This window comes from Capra hircus (genome assembly GCF_001704415.2).
Source record: "Capra hircus breed San Clemente chromosome X unlocalized genomic scaffold, ASM170441v1, whole genome shotgun sequence".
Classification (NCBI taxonomy): Eukaryota; Metazoa; Chordata; class Mammalia; order Artiodactyla; family Bovidae; genus Capra; species Capra hircus.
The window spans coordinates 3262600-3284490 of record NW_017189516.1 but is presented as its reverse complement, the minus strand read 5'-3'; the positions used below and the strand labels follow the sequence as shown (position 1 = coordinate 3284490).

General features: G+C 37.3%; 1 protein-coding gene across 1 annotated transcript in view; it reads right to left on the bottom strand.

Annotated features, from left to right (window-relative positions):
- ATP7A (ATPase copper transporting alpha) overlaps nt 1–21891 on the bottom strand; it is a 158884-nt gene that overhangs the window by 20407 nt on the left and 116586 nt on the right. The window contains exons 7-14 of the mRNA XM_005700602.3: nt 10597–10758; nt 8697–8773; nt 8274–8499; nt 6931–7164; nt 5571–5662; nt 3618–3745; nt 2461–2615; nt 2112–2246 (exon numbers count right to left, since the gene is read on the bottom strand). Coding sequence (XP_005700659.1) covers nt 2112–2246; nt 2461–2615; nt 3618–3745; nt 5571–5662; nt 6931–7164; nt 8274–8499; nt 8697–8773; nt 10597–10758 — 1209 coding nt within the window. The remainder of the gene's footprint in view (nt 1–2111; nt 2247–2460; nt 2616–3617; nt 3746–5570; nt 5663–6930; nt 7165–8273; nt 8500–8696; nt 8774–10596; nt 10759–21891) is intronic.

The following is a 21891-nucleotide window of genomic DNA, read 5'->3' as shown; positions in this document are numbered from 1 at the left end:
AAAGAGTCGGACACAACTGAGTGACTGAACTGAACTGAATATTACCTTATATTTATAAAGAGTTCAATAAATTACAAAGAGTTTCTAATATATCATTTAACTTTTATGACAACTGCAAGTTATGTTGGATGAGTACTAGTAAAACCTCACTTGAGAAAACTGAAGCTCAAAGAGAAATTAAATTGACCTCAGATCACACTGATTGTGACAGAGCTGAGATTTCAAGGTTTTTCTCAATATATCCATAGTCCTTTGTGAAAGCAAAATCATGCTAGGATTGAGACTGTGTATAAAATGTGAAAGGTCAGTATAGGCATCGATTGAGTTCAGTCACTCAGTTGTGTCCGACACTTTACAACCCCATGGACTGCAGCACGCCAGGCTTCCCTGTCCATCATCATCTCCTGGAGCTTGCTCAAACTCATGTCCATTGAGTCGGTGATGCCATCCAACCATCTCATCCTCTGTTGTCCCCTTCTCCTCCTGCCTTCAATCTTTTCCAGCAACTGGGTCTTTTCTAATGAGTCGGTTCTTCACATCAGGTGGCCAAAGTATTGGAGCTTCAGCTTCAGCATCAGTCTTTCCAATGAATATTCAGGACTAATTTCCTTTAGGATGGACTGGTTGGATCTCCTAGCAGTCCAAGAGACTCTCAAGAGTCTTCACCAACACTACAGTTCAAAAGCACCAGTGCTTCAGCACTCAGCTTTCTTTATGGTCCAACTCTCACATCCATACATGACTACTGGAAAAACCACAGTTTGATTAGATGGACCTTTGTCGGCAAAGTAATGTCTCTGCTTTGTAATATGCTGCCTCGGTTGGTCATAGCTTTTCTTCCAAGGTGCAAGTGTCTTAATTTCTTAGGTGCAATCACCATCTGCAGTGATTCTGGAGCCCAAGAAAAGACAGTCTGTCACTGTTTCCACTGTTTCCCCATCTATTTGCCATGAAGTGATCAGACCAGACGCCATGATCTTCACTTTTTGAATGTTGAGTTTTAAGCCAGCTTTTTCCACTCTCGTCTTTCACTTTCATTACAAGGCTCTTTAATTCTTCTTCGCTTTCTGCCATAAGGGTGGTGTCATCTGCCTGTCTGAGGTTACTGATAATGATATCAATAACCTCATTATGGGCATACCTCAGAGATACTGTGGGTTCAGTTTCGGACCACCAAAATAAAGTGAGTCACAAGAATTTTTGAATTCCCAAAGAAGGTAAAAGTTATGTTTATACTATACTATACACTGTGTGTGTTAGCCTCTCAGTCATGTCTGATTCCCTGACCCCATGACAGTAGCTCACCAGGCTCTTCTGTCCATGGGATTCTCCAGGCAAGAATACTGTAGTGGGTTGCCATTCCCTTCTCCAGGGGATCTTCCTTACCCAGGGATCAAACCCAGGTCTCCTGCATTTCAGGCAAATTCTTTACCAACTGAGCCATCCGGGAAGCCCATACTGTACACTATACTGTAGTCTATTAAGTATGAAATATCATTATCTCTAAAGAAATATGTTTGGTGTTGGTTTAGTCACTAAGTTGTATCTGACTCTTGTGACCCCATAGACTGAAGCCCACCAGGCTCCTGTGTCTATAGGATTTTCCAGGCAAGAATACTGGAGCGGGTTGCCATTTCCTTCTTCAAGGGCTCTTCCTGACCCAGGGATTGAACCCGGGTCTCCTGCACTGCAGGCAGTTTCTTTACCAACTGAACTACCAGGGAAGCCCCAAAAAGGCCAAGGAAATATGTATATACCTTATTTTAAAAGTAATGCTGTTGTAAAAATGCCATCAATAGACTTGACACAGGGTTGACACAAACCTTCAGTTTGTAAAAAACACAATATCTGCAAAGCACAATAAAGCAAAATGCACTAAAACAAGGTATGCCTGTACTTGCTTTGGGAAAATAACAAGTTATAATGAAAAAAATCTTTCCAAAAGGAAATATTTTATGTCTACAGAAATGCAAATGTTATTCTTATCAGCTTTTCACTCCAGTCTGTTAAAGATACCAGTAATTATTAAAGTTATTTTCAAATTAATTACTTATGCAAAAGATTCACAAACTATTTTATATATGATAAAGAGATGTTTATAAGTCACTCACGGGAAAGTAGGTTTCCACGATTTCAAAATTCAGAAATCCAATTATAATCCAAACCAAAAGGGTAGCAATGGAAATAATAACAATAAAAGGAACAAAGTAGCCACTGAGTTTGTCTGCAAACTGCTGGATAGGAGCCTACAATTAAAAAAATAACAATAATGATATGTATGTGAAAGTCTCTTGTTTTGATAATGAATACAGAGTATATGTACTATTGAGCAGAAATATTTTAATAAACTCCATATTAATACAACTGGAATTAAACAAAGGAACCTATCAAAACTAGACCAAGATTTATACTGAGTGGGCTTTAATGAAAATACTTTCTGTTTCTAGAGAATTAAGTTACCTTTGATGTTTGTGCCTCCTCTACAAGTTTGACAATTTGAGAAAGGGTTGTGTCTGCTCCAACATGGGTTGCACGGATAAGGAGTGACCCATTCTGGTTAATGGAACCAGCAATCACTGTGCTTCCAGATTTCTTTGCCACAGGCATTGCCTCTCCTATGGAAGGAAAAAAAGATAGATTTAGGGAGCATAAGTAAATACTATCTGGAAATACACCATTATTTGTTAATTATCAAAAATCATCTAGAAAGGAGATTCTTCCATCATGCAACAGAATCTGGACAAACACCTAGGTGAAAATGGCCTGACTTTTTCCTTATGCCAGTTCTGGGCCAAACCCCAGGGATATATATATGTTAAACTGGAAAAATCTAATGTGCTAACTCTTTTGGTAGGTACTTTTGGAACTCCACACTAGTCTTAGATCATTGGTTCTCAACCTGTTCCCAAGGAGCATTTATAAATGTAAGAGAGTTCTTGTCTGTAGTAACTATGGATGGGGCACAGGGTATTGCTACTCCAACTTAGTGGGTCAGGATCAGGGATACTAAATGTACCATAATGTACAGGATAGTCAGACAGAACTAAGAACTGTCCCATCCAAATAAGCGATAGCACTCCTACTGAGAAATGAAGAATCCTAAATTATTTTCACACACAGTTCATAAGCTGAGCCTCTTCTGGTACTATGATAAGGATTGAGGTAGGAAAGGTGTTAGTTTGGTTCTACTTTAGATTGGCCTTAGTTATCTAAGATCTCTAAAACTACTCGAGGTCTATTCTTTGTAGAGCTGACCCTGATGTTGAAAACATGGAGTCCTATCCCAGGTAAGACTAGATGGGTCTTTAGGGCAGGAACTCAGGAAAATTTGTCAAAGTGTATTGGGCTCTACAGCAGGATATGACAACCTCTTCTGGTTATACACTCTAGTAATTAACAATCCTCAGTGAAAAAGAGCCTTCAGTAGCATAAGTAAAATCACAAAGTAAATCTGCAGAAATTGATTTAAAACGGTCTTAAAAAGAACTCATATCCTCTATGCTTATTATTTATTCAGTCCACAGTTTCTATAAAAAGCTTTTCACTTTTCATGCAATTTTTAATTAATACTTTGGATTCACTTCACCTTCATGTCATGATACTCTGAAAGATCATACCTGTGATGAGGGACTCATCTACCATAGAATGTCCTTCAATAACACGCCCATCCACTGGAAATTTGCCTCCTGGAACCACTTTAATAATGTCTCCACGTTGTACAAGTTCCACATCCACTTGCTCTTCACTACATATGAGTTAAAATAAAAGTTACTATGAAAATCTGCTTCTCCCTCTGATCTTTCCATGCAAGTTTTATAGTTCACATCACGCTTATAGCTCCATTAACTGCTACCAATGGAAGTTAGAACCAACACTTGAGTTAGGAACTACAATGTCAGTCATTCCTTTTCATTGTTGGGGAATAGCTTAGTACCTGGCACAAAGTAGCACTCTAAATATTTGTTGAATAGTCACTGAACAAATACATGAAAGCTTTAGAAATAAAGTAATAGGTTTTATTTAACAAAACCACTTATTTACACAATTTTATATGGACAGAAATGAGAAATACAAAAGAATGACATGTAATCAAGTCTTTAGCTCTAACTTTCAATTTACAGGTAATATAGGAGTTACAGAACAAGTGAAATGATTCCAGAAGGAAACAGAGACAAATGGACTGTGGCATATTTTCAGGGACAACTGACAGATGTTTCTTTAACAAGTTAAATGTATGGAGAGAGGGAGGAGCAGCAAGAAATGAGGGAGGGAGAACTGGAGAGAGGAGTTGTTCCAGATTAAAACAAACATGTCAGGAGAAAGACAAACTGTATGATGTGTGTGCGTGTGTGTATGTGTTCAGTTGCGTTTGATTATTTGTGACCCCATGGCCTGTAGTTTGCCAGGCTCCTCTGTGCATGGGATTCTCTGGATAAGAATACTGGAGTAGGTAGCCATTTTCTTCTCCAGGGGATCTTCCTGACCTAAGGATCAAACTCACATCTCCTGTACTGGCTGTGCTGTGCTTATTCACTCAGTTGTGCCCAACTCCCTGTGATCTTTACCACTGCACCACAAGTTCTTATGCTGTATGATATCACTTATTATATATGTAGAATCTAAAAAATACAACAAACTAGTGAATATAATAAAAAAGAATCAGATTCACGGATACAGAGAACAAACTAGGGGTTATCAGTGGGGAGAGGGAAGGGTGAAGAGCAACACTGGTAAGGGATTAAGAGGTACCAACCATTAGGTACAAAAAAACCTACAAGTATATATTGTTCAATATGGAGAATATAGCCAGTATTTTATAATAACTACAAATGGGGTATATAACCTTTTAAATTGTGAATCACTATACTAAATCATTGTAACACACAATATCATACCTCAACTATAACTCAATTAAAAATTTTAAAAAATACATGTTAGTCAAATGCAATAATACATGGACTTTGAATTCCATTTTAAACAAAGAAACTCAAAACATTTTGGAGACAACAAGAGAAATGTTAATAAGGACTGTGTATTAGACCATATTAAAGAATTTTTGTTCATTTTCTTAGATGCAATATGGTATTATAATTATATAAGAATATGTCTTTTTTTAAAGATACAATAGGAATATTGGCAGTGAAACCATATGACTGGGATTTACTTTAAAATTCTACTACAACAAAAGAAAGATCATACAGATGAAGTAAAGTGTGGCAAAATGTGAATAATTGTTAAATCTTGGAGAAAGATTATGTGGGTTTATTATACCCTTCTCTCTGATGTATGCTCAGTCACCAAGTCACGTTCAACTCTTTGCGACCCCATGGACTGTAGCCCACCAGGCTCCTCTATCCATGGAATTTTCCAGGCAAGAATAGTGGAGTCGGTTGCCATTTCCTACTCCAGCAGACCTTCCCAACCCAGGGATAGAACCCATGTCTCCTTCATTGCAGGTGGATTCTTTACCACTGAGCTACCAGTGAAGCCCCACCCTTCTCTCTACTTCTGTGTATATTCAATATCTTTCCTAAAAGGTAAAGAAGAAGAGGAATAATGAAGATAAATACCTCAAGAGGATATTATCAGAGTCAAGAGTTACAATAGTTGCTTCTGTAGCTTGTAGTGAAATTAGTTTGGCAAGAGCCTCTGATGTTTTGCCCTATAAATTAAAACACACATGTAAACAATGCCAAGGAAGAAAAAGTCTTATGTAAAATAAAGACATAATCTTTAACATTTACCTAAGAGACCACTTTAGGAATGTTAATTAGTTCATATCAGATGTCTGACTTTGAAAATAAAAAGTACACAGGATATAAAATATATTATTAGGTATAATTCATAAAAAATAATGTATAATAAGAAAAACATCAGAACCCAACAGGTACAAAGGCAAACGACATAAATAAGCAATTCATTTAAGAAGAAATAGAATACCTGATGTGTAGAATAATGTTTATTACTGATACTAATAGAAGAAATGAAAACTAGAACAACTCTATGATACCATTTAATACCTAGTAACTTGGCAAAAATTTAGATAGGAATCGGTGCTGATGAAGTTGTAGTAAAACTACGTACATACTCTTGATGGCAAAAACTGTTAAGATTAATGGCATGAGTGATAGAATATTTATGTCCTTTAATCATATCTTTTGTAATTTATCCTAAGATATTAATTCAACAGAAATAACTATTAAACATGAATATGTTTAACGCAGGATTATCTAAAATTAAACACTGGAAACAATCTAACTTAGAACAAAAGCAGAATGGTTTAGTAAATTATAGCACAATGACTTGAGAGAGTATTATTTAGAAATACTGAATAATTATCTAGACTGCAAAAATAGGGGAAAAACTTTAAAACGTTAAGGATACAAAGTGGTATATATACCGTATTTGCCACTCTGTAAAATATAAATGAATATGGAATAGGATTGGAAAGTTATTTCCATTATAGCATGGGACTGTGGGTGAATTTTTTTCTGTTGTTATTTTAAATCTTGTGGTCACATCAAATTTTCCATTAATAATGTGATGTAAGTAAAATGTGCTTATGTTGTGCTGTTGTTTAGTTTGCTCAGTCATGTCCAACTCTTTCAACCCTTTGAACTATAGCCCATCAGGCTCTTCTGTCCATGGGATTTCCCAGGCAAGAATACTGGAGTAGGTTGCTGTGCCTTACTGCAGGGGATCTTCCTGACCCAGGGATCAAACCATTGGCAGGCAGATTCTTTACCACTGACCCACCAGGAAGCCCTCCAAAGGAATACTTAACCTAAAATACTGCTAAAATAAGAATATTTCTTTTAGTACATGGTTAACTACATAAATCAATGTATATTTCCAATAATTGGTCTAGAAAATATTATAGTCATTTATCTACCCAAGATTTTTAACAAATGTCACCCTTTTTTACTTTACCTTTGCTACATGTTCCAGCCACCGGCCTAGTGCAATAAACACAAATAGCATAGGAGGTGTGTCAAAGAAAGTAACAGGGTTCACTTTGGCTCTCTCATACATTGCAACCAGAAGAATAACCAAAGAGTAAGCAAATGCAATGGTTGTTGCCAGCACAATCAATACATCCATATTTGCAGTTTTATGCTTCAGTGCTTTGTAGGCCTGAATATAGAAGTGCCAGCCTCCAAAAAACTGTAATACAGAAACAGTGATCAGTGCTTTTTTAAAAAAAGCTGACATTCACATTTATACCTCAATAACTAAGATAAAGTATCAATGTTAACTTCCTTCGGCTTTTATCTAATCCATAAACAACTAAGGAGAATTTTTTTTAGCCACACAACGTGGCTTAGTTCCCCCATCAGGGACAGAACCCAGGCCATGGAGAAATTCCCCTAGAGCTTTTTTAAAGCTGAAACAAAAGTGTTTGTAGTTTAGCAGATACATGTGTGTAGGGATTCAAATTGCTGTAAAGCCCTTGGCAGCCATCCTCAATGATTTAATGAATATTCCATAATATAAAGAAAGTCAAATGATTCTTGGATTTTTCTTTTGAAGCTAGCAAAAACAAGAACTAGGGAAAGAATTACATTCTTTGACGATGATTTTTTTAATATAAAACTCGCCTTCTTTTCAAAATTCAACCTGAATGGTACATCACAAGCTACTGGATCTGTCCACAGTTTTCACTAGAATGCATAACTGAAAAGCTTATTTTTCATTAGTTAGAGAAACATACTAGGATGTTTTAAAAATCATTATTGTTTTTATGAGGATCAGAAAAAGGAATAAATCTATTAGAAGTGTTCCACAGGAAATATTTATCTGAAAAGAAGAGTTGAAAACATACAAAGAATAATGAACTTAAGTACCATGGAGAAATAATAAAAATAATATCACTGTTATGATTATTTAATAGAATAAATAAATAATAAATATGCTAAAATAAAATATATCATATAAAATAATTTTAATGAAAATATAAAGAAATAAAATAACATATTTTATTATAATAACTGTAAATATGAAGTTGTACAGAGTGACAATATGAATGCCAAATTCATATCTAAATACGAATTGAACTCTTATTATTTGCTCTGTCATTAAACAATATCCTTTAGGGATTAAAATGAAATTCATTATCTACTTTAATCCTCAGTTTAAAATTATTTTTGTAAAGCATCCAGCATAAAATGATCATACTTTTGACCAGTATTTGTCATACAATTGAAAATAGCCTCACCTACTAGTTTTGACTAGTTTTCATTATTAACAAATATACTTGCTAACATTTCACTTGCCTGTACAGGAACACACAATAAAAAAGATAGCAAATTCATAATGGACAATCCTGGCAGGATCTGGCGCTCCAGGAACATAGAAGAATGAATACTGATCATTTCTTCTTGGCTCATGTTCTGATTATGGTGAAGACTTGCAAGATGGTGGTCCATAACCATCATATATATCATCAGTCCCATTACAGGTATGCAGAAAAACAGGCTCACAAGAAAGGCCCGTCGCCATCTAATATAGAAAAGAAAGATCATTTGAGTAAACATCTAATGGTTAAAGATTCTGTGTACCACAGCAAAATATAACTTGTGACCAATTCCCACCTAGTGTAAGGATGCTACTGAAAAAATAACTGACATGCTAACAGTATGTTAAATTTGTAACATAAATAAAAATCTGATTTTTATTGACATTCCAAAAGTACTTACTGTCTTATTTCTCGTTTATGGTCTAAGTGGCTTGCTGATCGGTCCTTCTTGACCAAAGAAGCTTCAAAACCCAAGCTCTAAGGAAATTCATGAGAAAACAATTATTTCTCTGAATGTATAAACATTATGTACAGAAATTTTAAGCTGTGGTATTGTCATTAAGAATAATTCAAGTACAAATCACTATGGGGAATATAAAGATGAAGATGTGCTTCCTTCTCTTGCATGCTCAGCTGTGTCTGACTGTTTTGACGCCTCAGACTATAGCCACCAGGCTCCTCTGTCCATGGAATTCTCCAGGCCAGAGTACTGGAGTGAGTTGCCATTTCCTTCTCCATTTCTTCTCTTAATTATCTTTGTTTCTAGTCTTTCATCAAAGAAATAAATGTTTCCTCAATTCTAGTTAATGTCTATCCTACTATTTCCAAATTATTGATTTAATTCAAGCGTAGTTGTCCTCAGTAGAGGTTCTTCTATCAAGAAGTAAACTAAAGCCTCTAATAAGTAATTTTGGAAAAAAAAGCAGAAATCTATGGCTTGGTCAAGCTGACAAACTGTATGATGATCTAATAACGACAGAACTCAGCAGTAAAATCATAAATCTTACACTTGGACAAGCATCTACTAGTACTGATGTATACTGTAGAAAGTGAAAGTGAAGTTGCTCAGTCGTGACCGAGTCTTTGTGACTTCACGGACTATAGCCTACCAGGCTTCTCTGTTCGTGGACTTTTCCAGGCAAGAATACTGGAGTGGGTTGTCATTTAATCAGTTTATTTTTACTTTTAGTTTTGACATCTATCTATCCATCCATACATGCCCGAGAGCACAGAAAACTGAATGGTAGGCCATAAAAGTTAGCACCATGCTAAACATATTATTCAAGGCTTTGCATATGTAGTCTTTACTCTTGTTCTAGCAGGAATAAATAACAAGAATGAAACTTTTCCTCAATAAAATAAAGTACTGAAAGAAAATTATATCTACATAAGTTTCATATGAACATAGACAGTAAAATACACTATATTTTCAGCTGCTAGGGAAAATGCTGCCTTCTTATGTTTTTTGACAGTGTAGCACAGAGAAAAGAGCAAGCATGAACACTGGAGTCAGGAAGATTAGGCTCAAATCCCTGGCATGACACTTACTAGCTTATGTGACTTTGGGGAAGTAACTTAACATCTCATAACCTGAGTTTCCTCACCTACAAAATGAAGACGACAGTACTGTTGTGAGAATTAAATCAAGAGCTGAAGCTTTGCAATTTGCATAACTGGCACATAGAAGATACTCGAAAATGCTAGTTTCACAAATATGTTAATGGTACTACTGTCTACATTAACAGGATCTTATCTAAATGATTAATATGCTTTTTAGGTCATTAGAACAATGCTACACCACATTGAAACAATACACGCTATACTTCACATGTACTACCATTTACAAGTTACTGAAGAATACAGGATGAATTTGTCACAGTGAAAAAGGTTTGGTCTTTTATATTTCTTACTTTAACCAAGGTATTAGTTAAAGCTTTGACCTAACAAACAATATAGCATCTAGCAGGATGTTTCACTTTTGTAATGATTAATATGAATTTTACTCAAAAGAAATTATCCTTTACTTATATTTTCTAAACATTTTAAATGACCTGAGGTTCTACTTCAAGTCCCATCCTGATTAATACTATCAATGTGCCTTTAGCTAATTCCTCCTGACAAAGTCCAAAAAATAAAAAATAAAATGGTAACACATGCTTATTAAATTTTGAGACAATTATTACCTATAAGCAAAGGAATCAGATTTTTTTCATCATTTCTTTCTGATATAAACCAGAAGTGGTCTGAGGGAGTGCTGACTGGATAGGTAAGAACATGGAAATATAAAGTCTTGAACTTACTTCAATTGTATGAATAATATCTCTTGGACCAATAATTTCTGGATCATATTTAATATGTGCTTTGTTGGTTGCCAGGGCCACAGAGCAGTAGAAGATCCCTCTGTGTTTTGTGAGGGTAGACTCTATTTTATGGACACAGGAGGCACATGTCATTCCTCTCACCTGTTAAAGACAAAGGCTTTTTTATTCAGAAATGCACTTATTTCTCTCCATTAAACGTGTTATTACTTTAAACTGAAAGAAATCCTATAACACGGTATTAACACAAAAAATCTTATCTGCACTATTAATATGCTTTAGATACGACCATTAGATCACTGTTTTTATATCACATTGAACAAAGATATGGTCCCAGCTACAAAAGTTAAGGGCTCCCCAGGTGGCGCTAGTGGTAAAAGAACCTGGCTGCCAATGCAGAAGACAAAAAGACTGAGAAGATCCCCTGGAAAAGGAAATGGCACCTCACTCCAGTATTCTTGCCTGGAGAATCCCATGGACAGAGGAACCGGGTGGGCTACAGTCCATGCGGTCACAGAGAGTCAGACATAGCTGCAATGACTTAGCTAGCAACAGGTTAAACAGAAGAGGATCTTATTAAAAGTCTCCCTCTTCCTGTCACACTCACTGATAGAGGATTTGACAATTATCACTGTTTCTCGTATTCAGTGCCTCTAAATTTTTCTCACCCTGCTCAGTTCAGCTCAATTCAGTGACTCATTCATAACCAACTCTTTGAGACCCCATGGACTGCAGCACGCCAGGCTTCCCTGTCCATCACCATTTCTGGGAGCTTATTCAAACTCATGTCCATCGAGTCGGTGATGCCATCCAACCATCTCATCCTCTATCATCCCCTTCTCCTCCTGCCTTCAATCTTTCCCAGCATCAGGGTATCTTCAAATGAGTCAGTTCTTCCCATCAAGTAGCCAAAGAATTGGGAGTTTCAGCTTCAGCATCATTCCTTTCAATGAATATTCAGAACTGATTTCCTTTGGATGGACTGGTTGCATCTCCCTGCAATCCAAGGGACTCTCAAGAGTCTTTAACAACACCAGAGTTCAAAAGCATCACTTCTTTGGCGCTCAGCTTTCTCTATAGTCCAACTCTCACATCCACACATGACTATTGGAAAAACCATAGCTTTGACTTGACAGACCTTTGTTGGCAAATGTCTCTACTTTTTAATATGCTGTCTAGGTTGGTCATAGCTTTTCTTCCAAGGAGCAAGTGTCTTTTAATTTCATGGGTGCAGTCACTATCTGCAGTGATTTTGGAGCCCCCCAAAATAATGTCTCTCACTATTTTCATTGTTTCCCCATCTATTTGTCCTGAAGTGATGGGACCAGATGTCATGACCTTAGTTTTCTGAATGTTGAGTTTTAAACCAACTTTTTCACTCCACTCTTTCACTTTCATCAAGAAGCTCTTTAGTTCTTCTTCGCTTTCTGCCATAAGGGTGGTATCATCTGCATATCTGAGGTTACTGATATTTCCCCCAGCAATCTTGATTCCAGCTTATGCTTCATCCAGCCCAGCATTTCTCATGATGTACTCTGCATATAAGTTAAATAAGCAGGGTGACAATATACAGCCTTGACGTACTCCTTTTCCTATTTGGAACCAGTCTGTTGTTCCATGTCCAGTTCTAACTGTTGCTTCCTGACCCGCATACAGATTTCTCAAGAGGCAGGTCAGGTGGTCTGGTACTCCTATTTCTTTAAGAATTTTCCACAGTTTGTTGTGATCCACAAAGTCAAAGGCTCTAGTGTAGTCAATGAAGCAGATGTTTTTCTGTAATTCTCTTGGTTTTTCAATGATCTAACTAATGTTGGCAATTTGATCTCTGGTTGCTCTGTGTGTTCTAAATCCAGCTTGAACATCTGGAAGTTCAGGGTTCACATACTATCTCACATACTGAGAATTTTGAGCATTACTTTGCTAACATGTGAGATGAGTGCAATTGTGTGGCATCTTGAGCATTCTTTGGCATTGCCTTTCTCTGGGATTGGAATGAAAACTGACCTTTTCCAGTCCTGTGGCCACTGCTGAGTTTTCCAAATTTGCTGGCACGTTGAGTGCAGCACTTGCACAGCGTCGTATTTCAGGATTTGGAATAGCTCAACTGGAATTCCATCACCTCTAGTAGCTTTGTTCATAGTGATGCTTTCTAAGGCCTACTTGACGTCACATTCCAGGATGTCTGGCTCTAGGTGAGTGATCACACCATCATGAATATCTGGGTTGTGAAGATCTTTTTTGTATAGTTCTTCTGTGTATTCTCACCACCTCTTCTTAATATCTTCTGCTTCTGTTAGGTCTATACCATTTCTATCCTTTATTGTGCCCTACTTTGCATGAAATGTTCCCTTGGTATCTCTGATTTTCTTGAAGAGATCTCTAGTCTTTCCAGTTCTATTGGTTTCCTCTATTTCTTTGCATTCATTACTGAGGAAGGCTTTCTTCTCTCTCCCTTCTCTTCTTTGGAACTCTGCATTCAAATGGATATATCTTTTCTTTTCTCCTTTGCCTTTCACTTCTCTTCTTTTCACAGCTATTTGTAAGGCCTCCTCAGACAGCCATTTTTCCTTTTTGCATTTCTTTTTCCTGGAGATGGTCTTGATCCCTGTCTCCTCTACAATGTTACAAACCTCCGTCCATAGTTCTTCAGGCACTCTATCTATCAGATCTAATTCCTTGAATCTGTTTGTCACTTCCACTGTAAGGGATTTGATTTAGGTCATACCTGAATGGTCTAGTGGTTTTCCCTACTTTCTTCAATTTAAATCTGAATTTGGCAATAAGATCATGATTTGAGCCACAGTCTGCTCCCAGTCTTGTTTTCGGTGACTGAATAGAGCTTCTCCATCTTCGGCTGCAAAGAATATAATCAATCTGATTTCAGTATTGACCATCTGGTGATGCCCATGTGCAGAGTCTTCTCTTGTGTTGTTGGAAGATGGTGCTTGCTATGACCAGTGTGTTTTCTTGGCAAAATTCTATTAGCCTTTGCCCTGCTGCATTTTGTACTCAAAAGCCAAATTTGCCTGCTACTCCAAGGTATCTCTTGACTTCCTACTTTTGCATTCCAATCCCCTATAATGAAAAGGAGACATCTGTTTTTGGTGTTAGTTCTACAAAGTCTTGTAGCTCATCACAGAACTGTTCAACTTCAGCTTCTTCAGCATTAGTGGTTGGGGCATAGACTTGGATTACTGTGATATTGAATGGTTTGCCTTAGAAATGAACAGAGTTCATTCTATCATTTTTGAGATTGCATCCAAATACTGCATTTCCCTGGTGGCACAGAGGGTAAAGTATCTGCCTGCGATGCAGGAGACCTGGATTCAATCCCTGCATCAGGAAGATCCCCTGGAGAAGGAAATGGCAACCCACTCCAGTATTCTTGCCTGCAGAATCCCAGGGACAGAGGAGCCTGGCAGGTTACAGTACATGGGGTCACAAAAAGTTGGACACGACTGAGCGACTTCACTTTCTTTTCTTTCACTGCATTTCAGACTCTTTTGTTGACTATGAGGGCTACTCCATTTCTTCTAAGGGATTCTTGCCCACAATAGTAGATATAACGGCCATCTGAGTTATATTAACCCATTTCAGTCCATTTTAGCTCGCTGATTCCTAAAGTGTCGATGTTCACTCTTGCCATCTCCTGTTTGACCACTTCCAATTTACCTCGATTCATGGACCTTACATTTCAGGTTCCTATGCAGTATTGTTCTTTACAACTTGGAATTTACTTCCATCACCAGTCACAATCACAACAGGGTGTTATTTTTGCTTTGGCTCTGTCTCTTCATTCTTTCTGGAGTTATTTCTCCACTGTTCTCCAGTAGCATACGGGGCACCTACTGGCCTGGGAAATTCATCTTTCTATTTCCTATCATTTTGCCTTTTCATACTGTTAATGGGATTCTCAAGGCAACAATACTGAAGTGGTTTGCCATTTCCTTCTCCAGTGGACCACCCTGCTAAAGCATATGTATGTATGTAGGTATGTATATACATATATATGTATGTATGTTCATGTATATCTTTTAGTATTACTTCCAGTGAAGGTTAGTAAATGACAAACGTATTCTACCTTTCTCCAAAAATGTATTTTGTCCTATGTCTTGAGTAAAGTTATAAATTCTACAGTGGAAGGGCAGGATTTCTGGAATGACTGTGCAAGGAGTTCAGCAAATCCTTGCCCCAAATGGCAATGATTAAACTGCAAAGTTTAATCACTGGACAAAAGTTTCAAAACCCAACCACTGAAATATTATGAGAAGTAACCAAAAGGATTATATAACAACTTACAAAGTATTTATTCAAGAATATCCACTAAAAGAACATCATCAATAGCAGAGGAAGGATTTCTGAAAATTCTCCCCTCCCTAAAAGAAATGAGAAAATCTGCAAAAGTTGTCAGTACCAACTATTTCAGAAAAGTTAGAAAGTTGCTGGGAATGAAAATTGCTGCAGCCCCTATGGAAAACAGGATGGATCTTCCTCAAAAACTAAAAATACAACTACCATATGATCCAGCAATTCCACTTTTGGGTGCAAATCCAAAGAAAGCAAAAACACTAGTTCACAAAGATACAAGTATCTCAATGTTCATAGCAGCATTATTTACAATAGCCAAGATATCAAAGCAACCTAAGTTCCATCAATAGACAAATGGATGAAGAAGATGTTGTATGTATGTATATGTGTATCTATATCTATATCTATATATATACACACACACACACACACACAGGGGAATACTACTCAACCACAAAAAGAATGAAAATTTGCCATTTGCAACAGCATGAATGGAGTTGGAGGATATCATGCTTAGCAAAATAAGTCATACAGAGAAAGATGAATACTCTATCTTATCATGTATATGTAGAATCTAAAAAATAAAACAAATGAATATAATGAACAGAATCATAGAGAACAAATTAGTGGTTATCAATGGGGAGAAAGTAGGGAAGAGGGACAATATAGGGGTAGGGATTAAAAGGAACAAACTACTATGTACAAAACAAGCTATGAGGATATATTGTACACCACAGGATATAGAGCCAATATTTTACAATAACGTTAAACAGAATATAATCTGTAAGAATTCTGAATCACTATTCTGTATACCTGAAACTAATATAATATTGTAACTCAACTACACCTCAATTTTAAAAAACTGATTAAAAAAGAAGTGGAAATTAAAAGCTTACAGCAATGCAGGAAGCATTTATTCAAGACAATCAGATAAATTCCAGTAAAATAGTAAGCTATGTGGCATTACAATTTGCTGTATTCCCATCCCCTCTCTCCAGCTCGGTGGTAGCTATGAAGACCAACAGGCCACAATCCTGGTGAAAAACAGCATCAGTTGAGCCACCAGAGAGGGAAAAAAAGGCTTGGCATGTCTTCAAAGTCTCATTCCCATAGAACTGCCTTTATTTGACCTGTCTGATGGTTCTCTGAAATATTCCACTTGCAAAGCTGTCTGTCTATCCCCGACAATCTCAGTGCATACAAAAAGCCTTTTCCCCAGGAGAATCTGTCAAAACAATAAGGGGAAATTATTTAACCTTATGGCTGCCTGAGCCAATGGATAACAGCTGGGGAAAACAACAGACTAACAAAAGACCCTAAAAGGGAAAAAGCTGGGAAGGAAGATGTCCATAAGAGTTCCAGCACATTGCTAGGAATCTAGAAGACCATGCACATGCATAGGGCTATGCACATGTTCAGGGCTGTGTGTATTTTCAGAAAAGAACTGAAAGAGCCCTAAGTTCTCACCTCAGGCTGAGCTTTAGGCTCTGTAGAAGCAGGAATTGAAGTTTAAGGCAAAACTGACAACTGCTTGGCTGACTGTTCAAGGCATGCCTCAACATTTACAAAGAGCTCTTTAGTAAAGACTTGGACCCTTTCCTTTCTTTTTTAAAAAAATTATTTATTTTTTAATTGAAGGTAATTGCTTTACAGAATTTTGTTGATTTCTGTCAAACCTCAACATGAATCAGCCATAGGTATACATATATAACTATATGTCTGATCCCTCTTGAACCTCCATCCCATCTCCCTCCCCATCCCACCCCTCTAGGTTGATAAAGAGCCCCGGTTTGAGTCCCCTGAGACATACAGCAAATTCCCATTGGCTATCTATTTTACATACTGTACAGTCAACAAAAACAAGACCAGGAGCTGACTGTGGCTCAGATCATGAACTCCTTATTACAAAATTCAGACTTATATTGAAGAAAGCAGGGAAAACTGCTAGACCTTTCAGGTATGACCTAAATCAAATCCTTTATGATTATACAGTAGAAGTGAGAAATAGATTTAAGGGACTAGATCTGATAGATAGAGTGCCTGATGAACTATGGAATGAGGTTTGTGACATTGTACAGGAGACAGGGATGAAGACCATCCCCATGTAAAAGAAATGCAAAAAAGCAAAATGGCTGTCTGGGGAGGCCTTACAAATAGCTGTGAAAAGAAGAGAGGCAAAAGCAAAGGAGAAAAGGAAAGATATAAGCATCTGAATGCAGAGTTCCAAAGAATAGCAAGGAGAGATAAGAAAGCCTTCTTCAGTGATCAGTGCAAAGAAATAGAGGAAAAGAACAGAATGGGAAAGACTAGAGATCTCTTCAAGAAAATGAGAGATACCAAGGGAACATTTCATGCAAAGATGGGTTTGATAAAGGACAGAAATGGTATGGACCCAACAGAAACAGAAGACATTAAGAAGAGCTGGCAAGAATACATGGAAGAACTGTACAAAAAAGATCTTCATGACCCAGATAATCATGATGATGTGATCACTCATCTAGAGCCAGACATCCTGGAATGTGAAGTCAAGTGGGCCTTAGAAAGCATCACTGTGAACAAAGCTAGTGGAGGTGATGGAATTCCAGTTGAGCTGTTTCAAATCCTGAAAGATGATGCTGTGAAAGTGCTGTACTCAATATGTCAGAAAATTTGGAAAACTCAGCAGTGGCCACAGGACCAGAAAAGGTCAGATTTCATTTCAATCCCAAAGAAAGGCAATGCCAAAGAATGCTCAAACTACTGCACAATTGCACTCATCTCACATGCTAGTAAAGTAATGCTCAAAATTCTCCAAGCCGGGCTTCAGCAATACGTGAACCGTGAACTCCCTGATGTTCCAGCTGGTTTTAGAAAAGGCAGAGGAACCAGAGATCAAATTGGCAACATCCACTGGATCATGGAAAAAGCAAGAGAGTTCCAGAAAAACATCTATTTCTGCTTTATTGACTATGCCAAAGCCTTTGATTGTGTGGATCACAATAAACTGTGGAAAATTCTGAAAGAAATGGGAATAACAGACCACCTAACCTGCCTCTTGAGAAATCTGCATGCATGTCAGGAAGCAACAGTTAGAACTGGACATGGAATAACAGACTGGTTCCAAATAGGAAAAGGAGTACATCAAGGCTGTATATTGTCACCCTGCTTATTTAACTTCTATGCAGAGTACATCATGAGAAACGCTGGACTGGAAGAAACACAAGCTGGAATCAAGATTGCCAGGAGAAACATCAATAACCTCAGATATGCAGATGACACCACCCTTATGGCAGAAAGTGAAGAGGAACTAAAAAGCCTCTTGATGAAAGTGAAAGAGGAGAGCAAAAAAGTTGGCGTAAAGCTCAACATTTAGAAAACGAAGATCAATTAACAGACCCATCACAAGCACGGAAATTGAAACTGTAATCAGAAATCTTCCAGCAAACAAAAGCCCAGGTCCAGACGGCTTCACAGCTGAATTCTACCAAAAATTTCGAGAAGAGCTAACACCTATCCTCCTCAAACTCTTCCAGAAAATTGCAGAGGAAGGTAAACTTCCAAACTCATTCTATGAGGCCACCATCACCCTAATACCAAAACCTGACAAAGATGTCGCAAAAAGAGAAAACTACAGGCCAACATCACTGATGAACATAGATGCAAAAATCCTCAACAAAATTCTAGCAATCAGAATCCAACAACACATTAAAAAGATCATACACCATGACCAAGTGGGCTTTATCCCAGGGATGCAAGGATTCTTCAATATCCGCAAATCAATCAATGTAATTCACCACATTAACAAATTGAAAAATAAAAACCATATGATTATCTCAATAGATGCAGAGAAGGCCTTTGACAAAATTCAACATCCATTTATGATAAAAACTCTCCAGAAAGCAGGAATAGAAGGAACATACCTCAACATAATAAAAGCTATCTATGACAAACCCACAGCAAACATTATCCTCAATGGTGAAAAATTGAAAGCATTTCCGCTAAAGTCAGGAACAAGACAAGGGTGTCCACTTTCACTGCTACTATTCAACATAGTTCTGGAAGTTTTGGCCACAGCAATTAGAGCAGAAAAAGAAATAAAAGGAATACAAATTGGAAAAGAAGAAGTAAAACTCTCACTGTTTGCAGATGGCATGATCCTCTACATGGAAAACCCTAAAGACTCCACCAGAAAATTACTAGAGCTCATCAATGAATATAGTAAAGTTGCAGGATATAAAATCAACACACAGAAATCCCTTGCATTCCTATACACGAATAATGAGAAAGTAGAAAAAGAAATTAAGGAAACAATTCCATTCACCATTGCAACGAAAAGAATAAAATACTTAGGAATATATCTACCTAAAGAAACTAAAGACCTATATATAGAAAACTATAAAACACTGATGAAAGAAATCAAAGAGGACACTAATAGATGGAGAAATATACCATGTTCATGGATCGGAAGAATCAATATAGTGAAAATGAGTATACTACCCAAAGCAATTTACAAATTCAATGCAATCCCTATCAAGCTACCAGCAACATTTTTCACAGAACTAGAACAAATAATTTCAAGATTTGTATGGAAATACAAAAAACCTCGAATAGCCAAAGCAATCTTGAGAAAGAAGAATGGAACTGGAGGAATCAACTTGCCTGACTTCAGGCTCTACTACAAAGCCACAGTCATCAAGACAGTATGGTACTGGCACAAAGACAGACATATAGATCAATGGAACAAAATAGAAAGCCCAGAGATAAATCCACACACATATGGACACCTTATCTTTGACAAAGGAGGCAAGAATATACAATGGAGTAAAGACAATCTCTTTAACAAGTGGTGCTGGGAAAACTGGTCAACCACTTGTAAAAGAATGAAACTAGATCACTTTCTAACACCCCACACAAAAATAAACTCAAAATGGATTAAAGATCTAAATGTAAGACCAGAAACTATAAAACTCCTAGAGGAGAACACAGGCAAAACACTCTCAGACATAAATCACAGCAGGATCCTCTATGATCCACCTCCCAGAATTCTGGAAATAAAAGCAAAAATAAACAAATGGGATCTAATTAAAATTAAAAGCTTCTGCACAACAAAGGAAAATATGAGCAAGGTGAAAAGACAGCCTTTGGAATGGGAGAAAATAATAGCAAATGAAGCAACTGACAAACAACTAATCTCAAAAATATACAAACAACTTCTGCAGCTTAATTCCAGAAAAATAAACGACCCAATCAAAAAATGGGCCAAAGAACTAAATAGACATTTCTCCAAAGAAGACATACAGATGGCTAACAAACACATGAAAAGATGCTCACCATCACTCATTATTAGAGAAATGCAAATCAAAACCACAATGAGGTACCACTTCACACCAGTCAGAATGGCTGTGATCCAAAAATCTGCAAGCAATAAATGCTGGAGAGGGTGTGGAGAAAAGGGAACCCTCCTACACTGTTGGTGGGAATGCAAACTAGTACAGCCACTATGGAGAACAGTGTGGAGATTCCTTAAAAAATTGCAAATATAACTACCTTATGACCCAGCAATCCCACTGCTGGGCATACACACCGAGGAAACCAGAATTGAAAGAGACACATGTACCCCAATGTTCATCGGCAGCACTGTTTATAATAGCTAGGACATGGAAACAACCTAGATGTCCATCAGCAGATGAATGGATAAGAAAGCTGTGGTACATATACACAATGGAGTATTACTCAGCCATTAAAAAGAATTCATTTGAATCAGTTCTGATGAGATGGATGAAACTGGAGCCGATTATACAGAGTGAAGTAAGCCAGAAAGAAAAACACCAATACAGTATACTAACACATATATATGGAATTCAGGAAGATGGCAATGACGACCCTGTAGGCAAGACAGGGAAAGAGACACAGATGTGTATAATGGACTTTTGGACTCAGAGGGAGAGGGAGAGGGTGGGATGATTTGGGAGAATGACATTCTAACATGTATACTATCATGTAAGAATTGAATCGCCAGTCTATGTCTGATGCAGGATACGGCATGCTTGGAGCTGGTGCATGGGATGACCAGAGAGATGTTATGGGGAGGGAGGTGAGAGGGGGTTCATGTTTGGGAACGCATGTAAGAATTAAAGATTTTAAAATTTAAAAAAAAAAAATAAAAAAAAGGGAAAAAAAATAAAAAAAAAAAGAAAAGAAAACGAAGATCATGGCATCCGGTCCCATCACTTTAGATGTCCATCAGCAGATGAATGGATAAGAAAGCTGTGGTACATATACACAATGGAGTATTACTCAGCCATTAAAAAGAATTCATTTGAATCAGTTCTGATGAGATGGATGAAACTGGAGCCGATACATAAGAGAAGAAAATACGATACTATAGAATCGGTCATGTTGAACAGAAAGAATAAAGATAAAATAAAAAAAAAAAAAAAAAAAAAAAGAAAAAAAAAAAAAAAAAAAAAAAAAAGAAAAGAAAACGAAGATCATGGCATCCGGTCCCATCACTCCATGGGAAATAGAGAGGGAAACAGTGGAAACAGTGTCAGACTTTATTTTTGGGCTCCAAAATCACTGCAGATAGTGATTGCAGCCATGAAATTAAAAGACACTTACTCCTTGGAAGAAAAGTTATGACGAACCTAGAAAGCACATCCAAAAGCAGAGACATTACTTTGCCGACTAAGGTCCGTCTAGTCAAGGCTATGGTTTTTCCTGTGGTCATGTATGGATGTGAGAGTTGGACCGTGAAGAAGGCTGAGCACTGAAGAATTGATGCTTTTGAACTGTGATGTTGGAGAAGACTCTTGGGAGTCCCTTGGACTGCAAGGAGATCCAACCAGTCCATTCTGAAGGAGATCACCCCTGGGATTTCTTTGGAAGGAATGATGCTAAAGCTGAAACTCCAGTACTTTGGCCACCTGATGCGAAGAGTTGACTCATTGGAAAAGACTCTGATGCTGGGAGGGACTGGGGGCAGGAGGA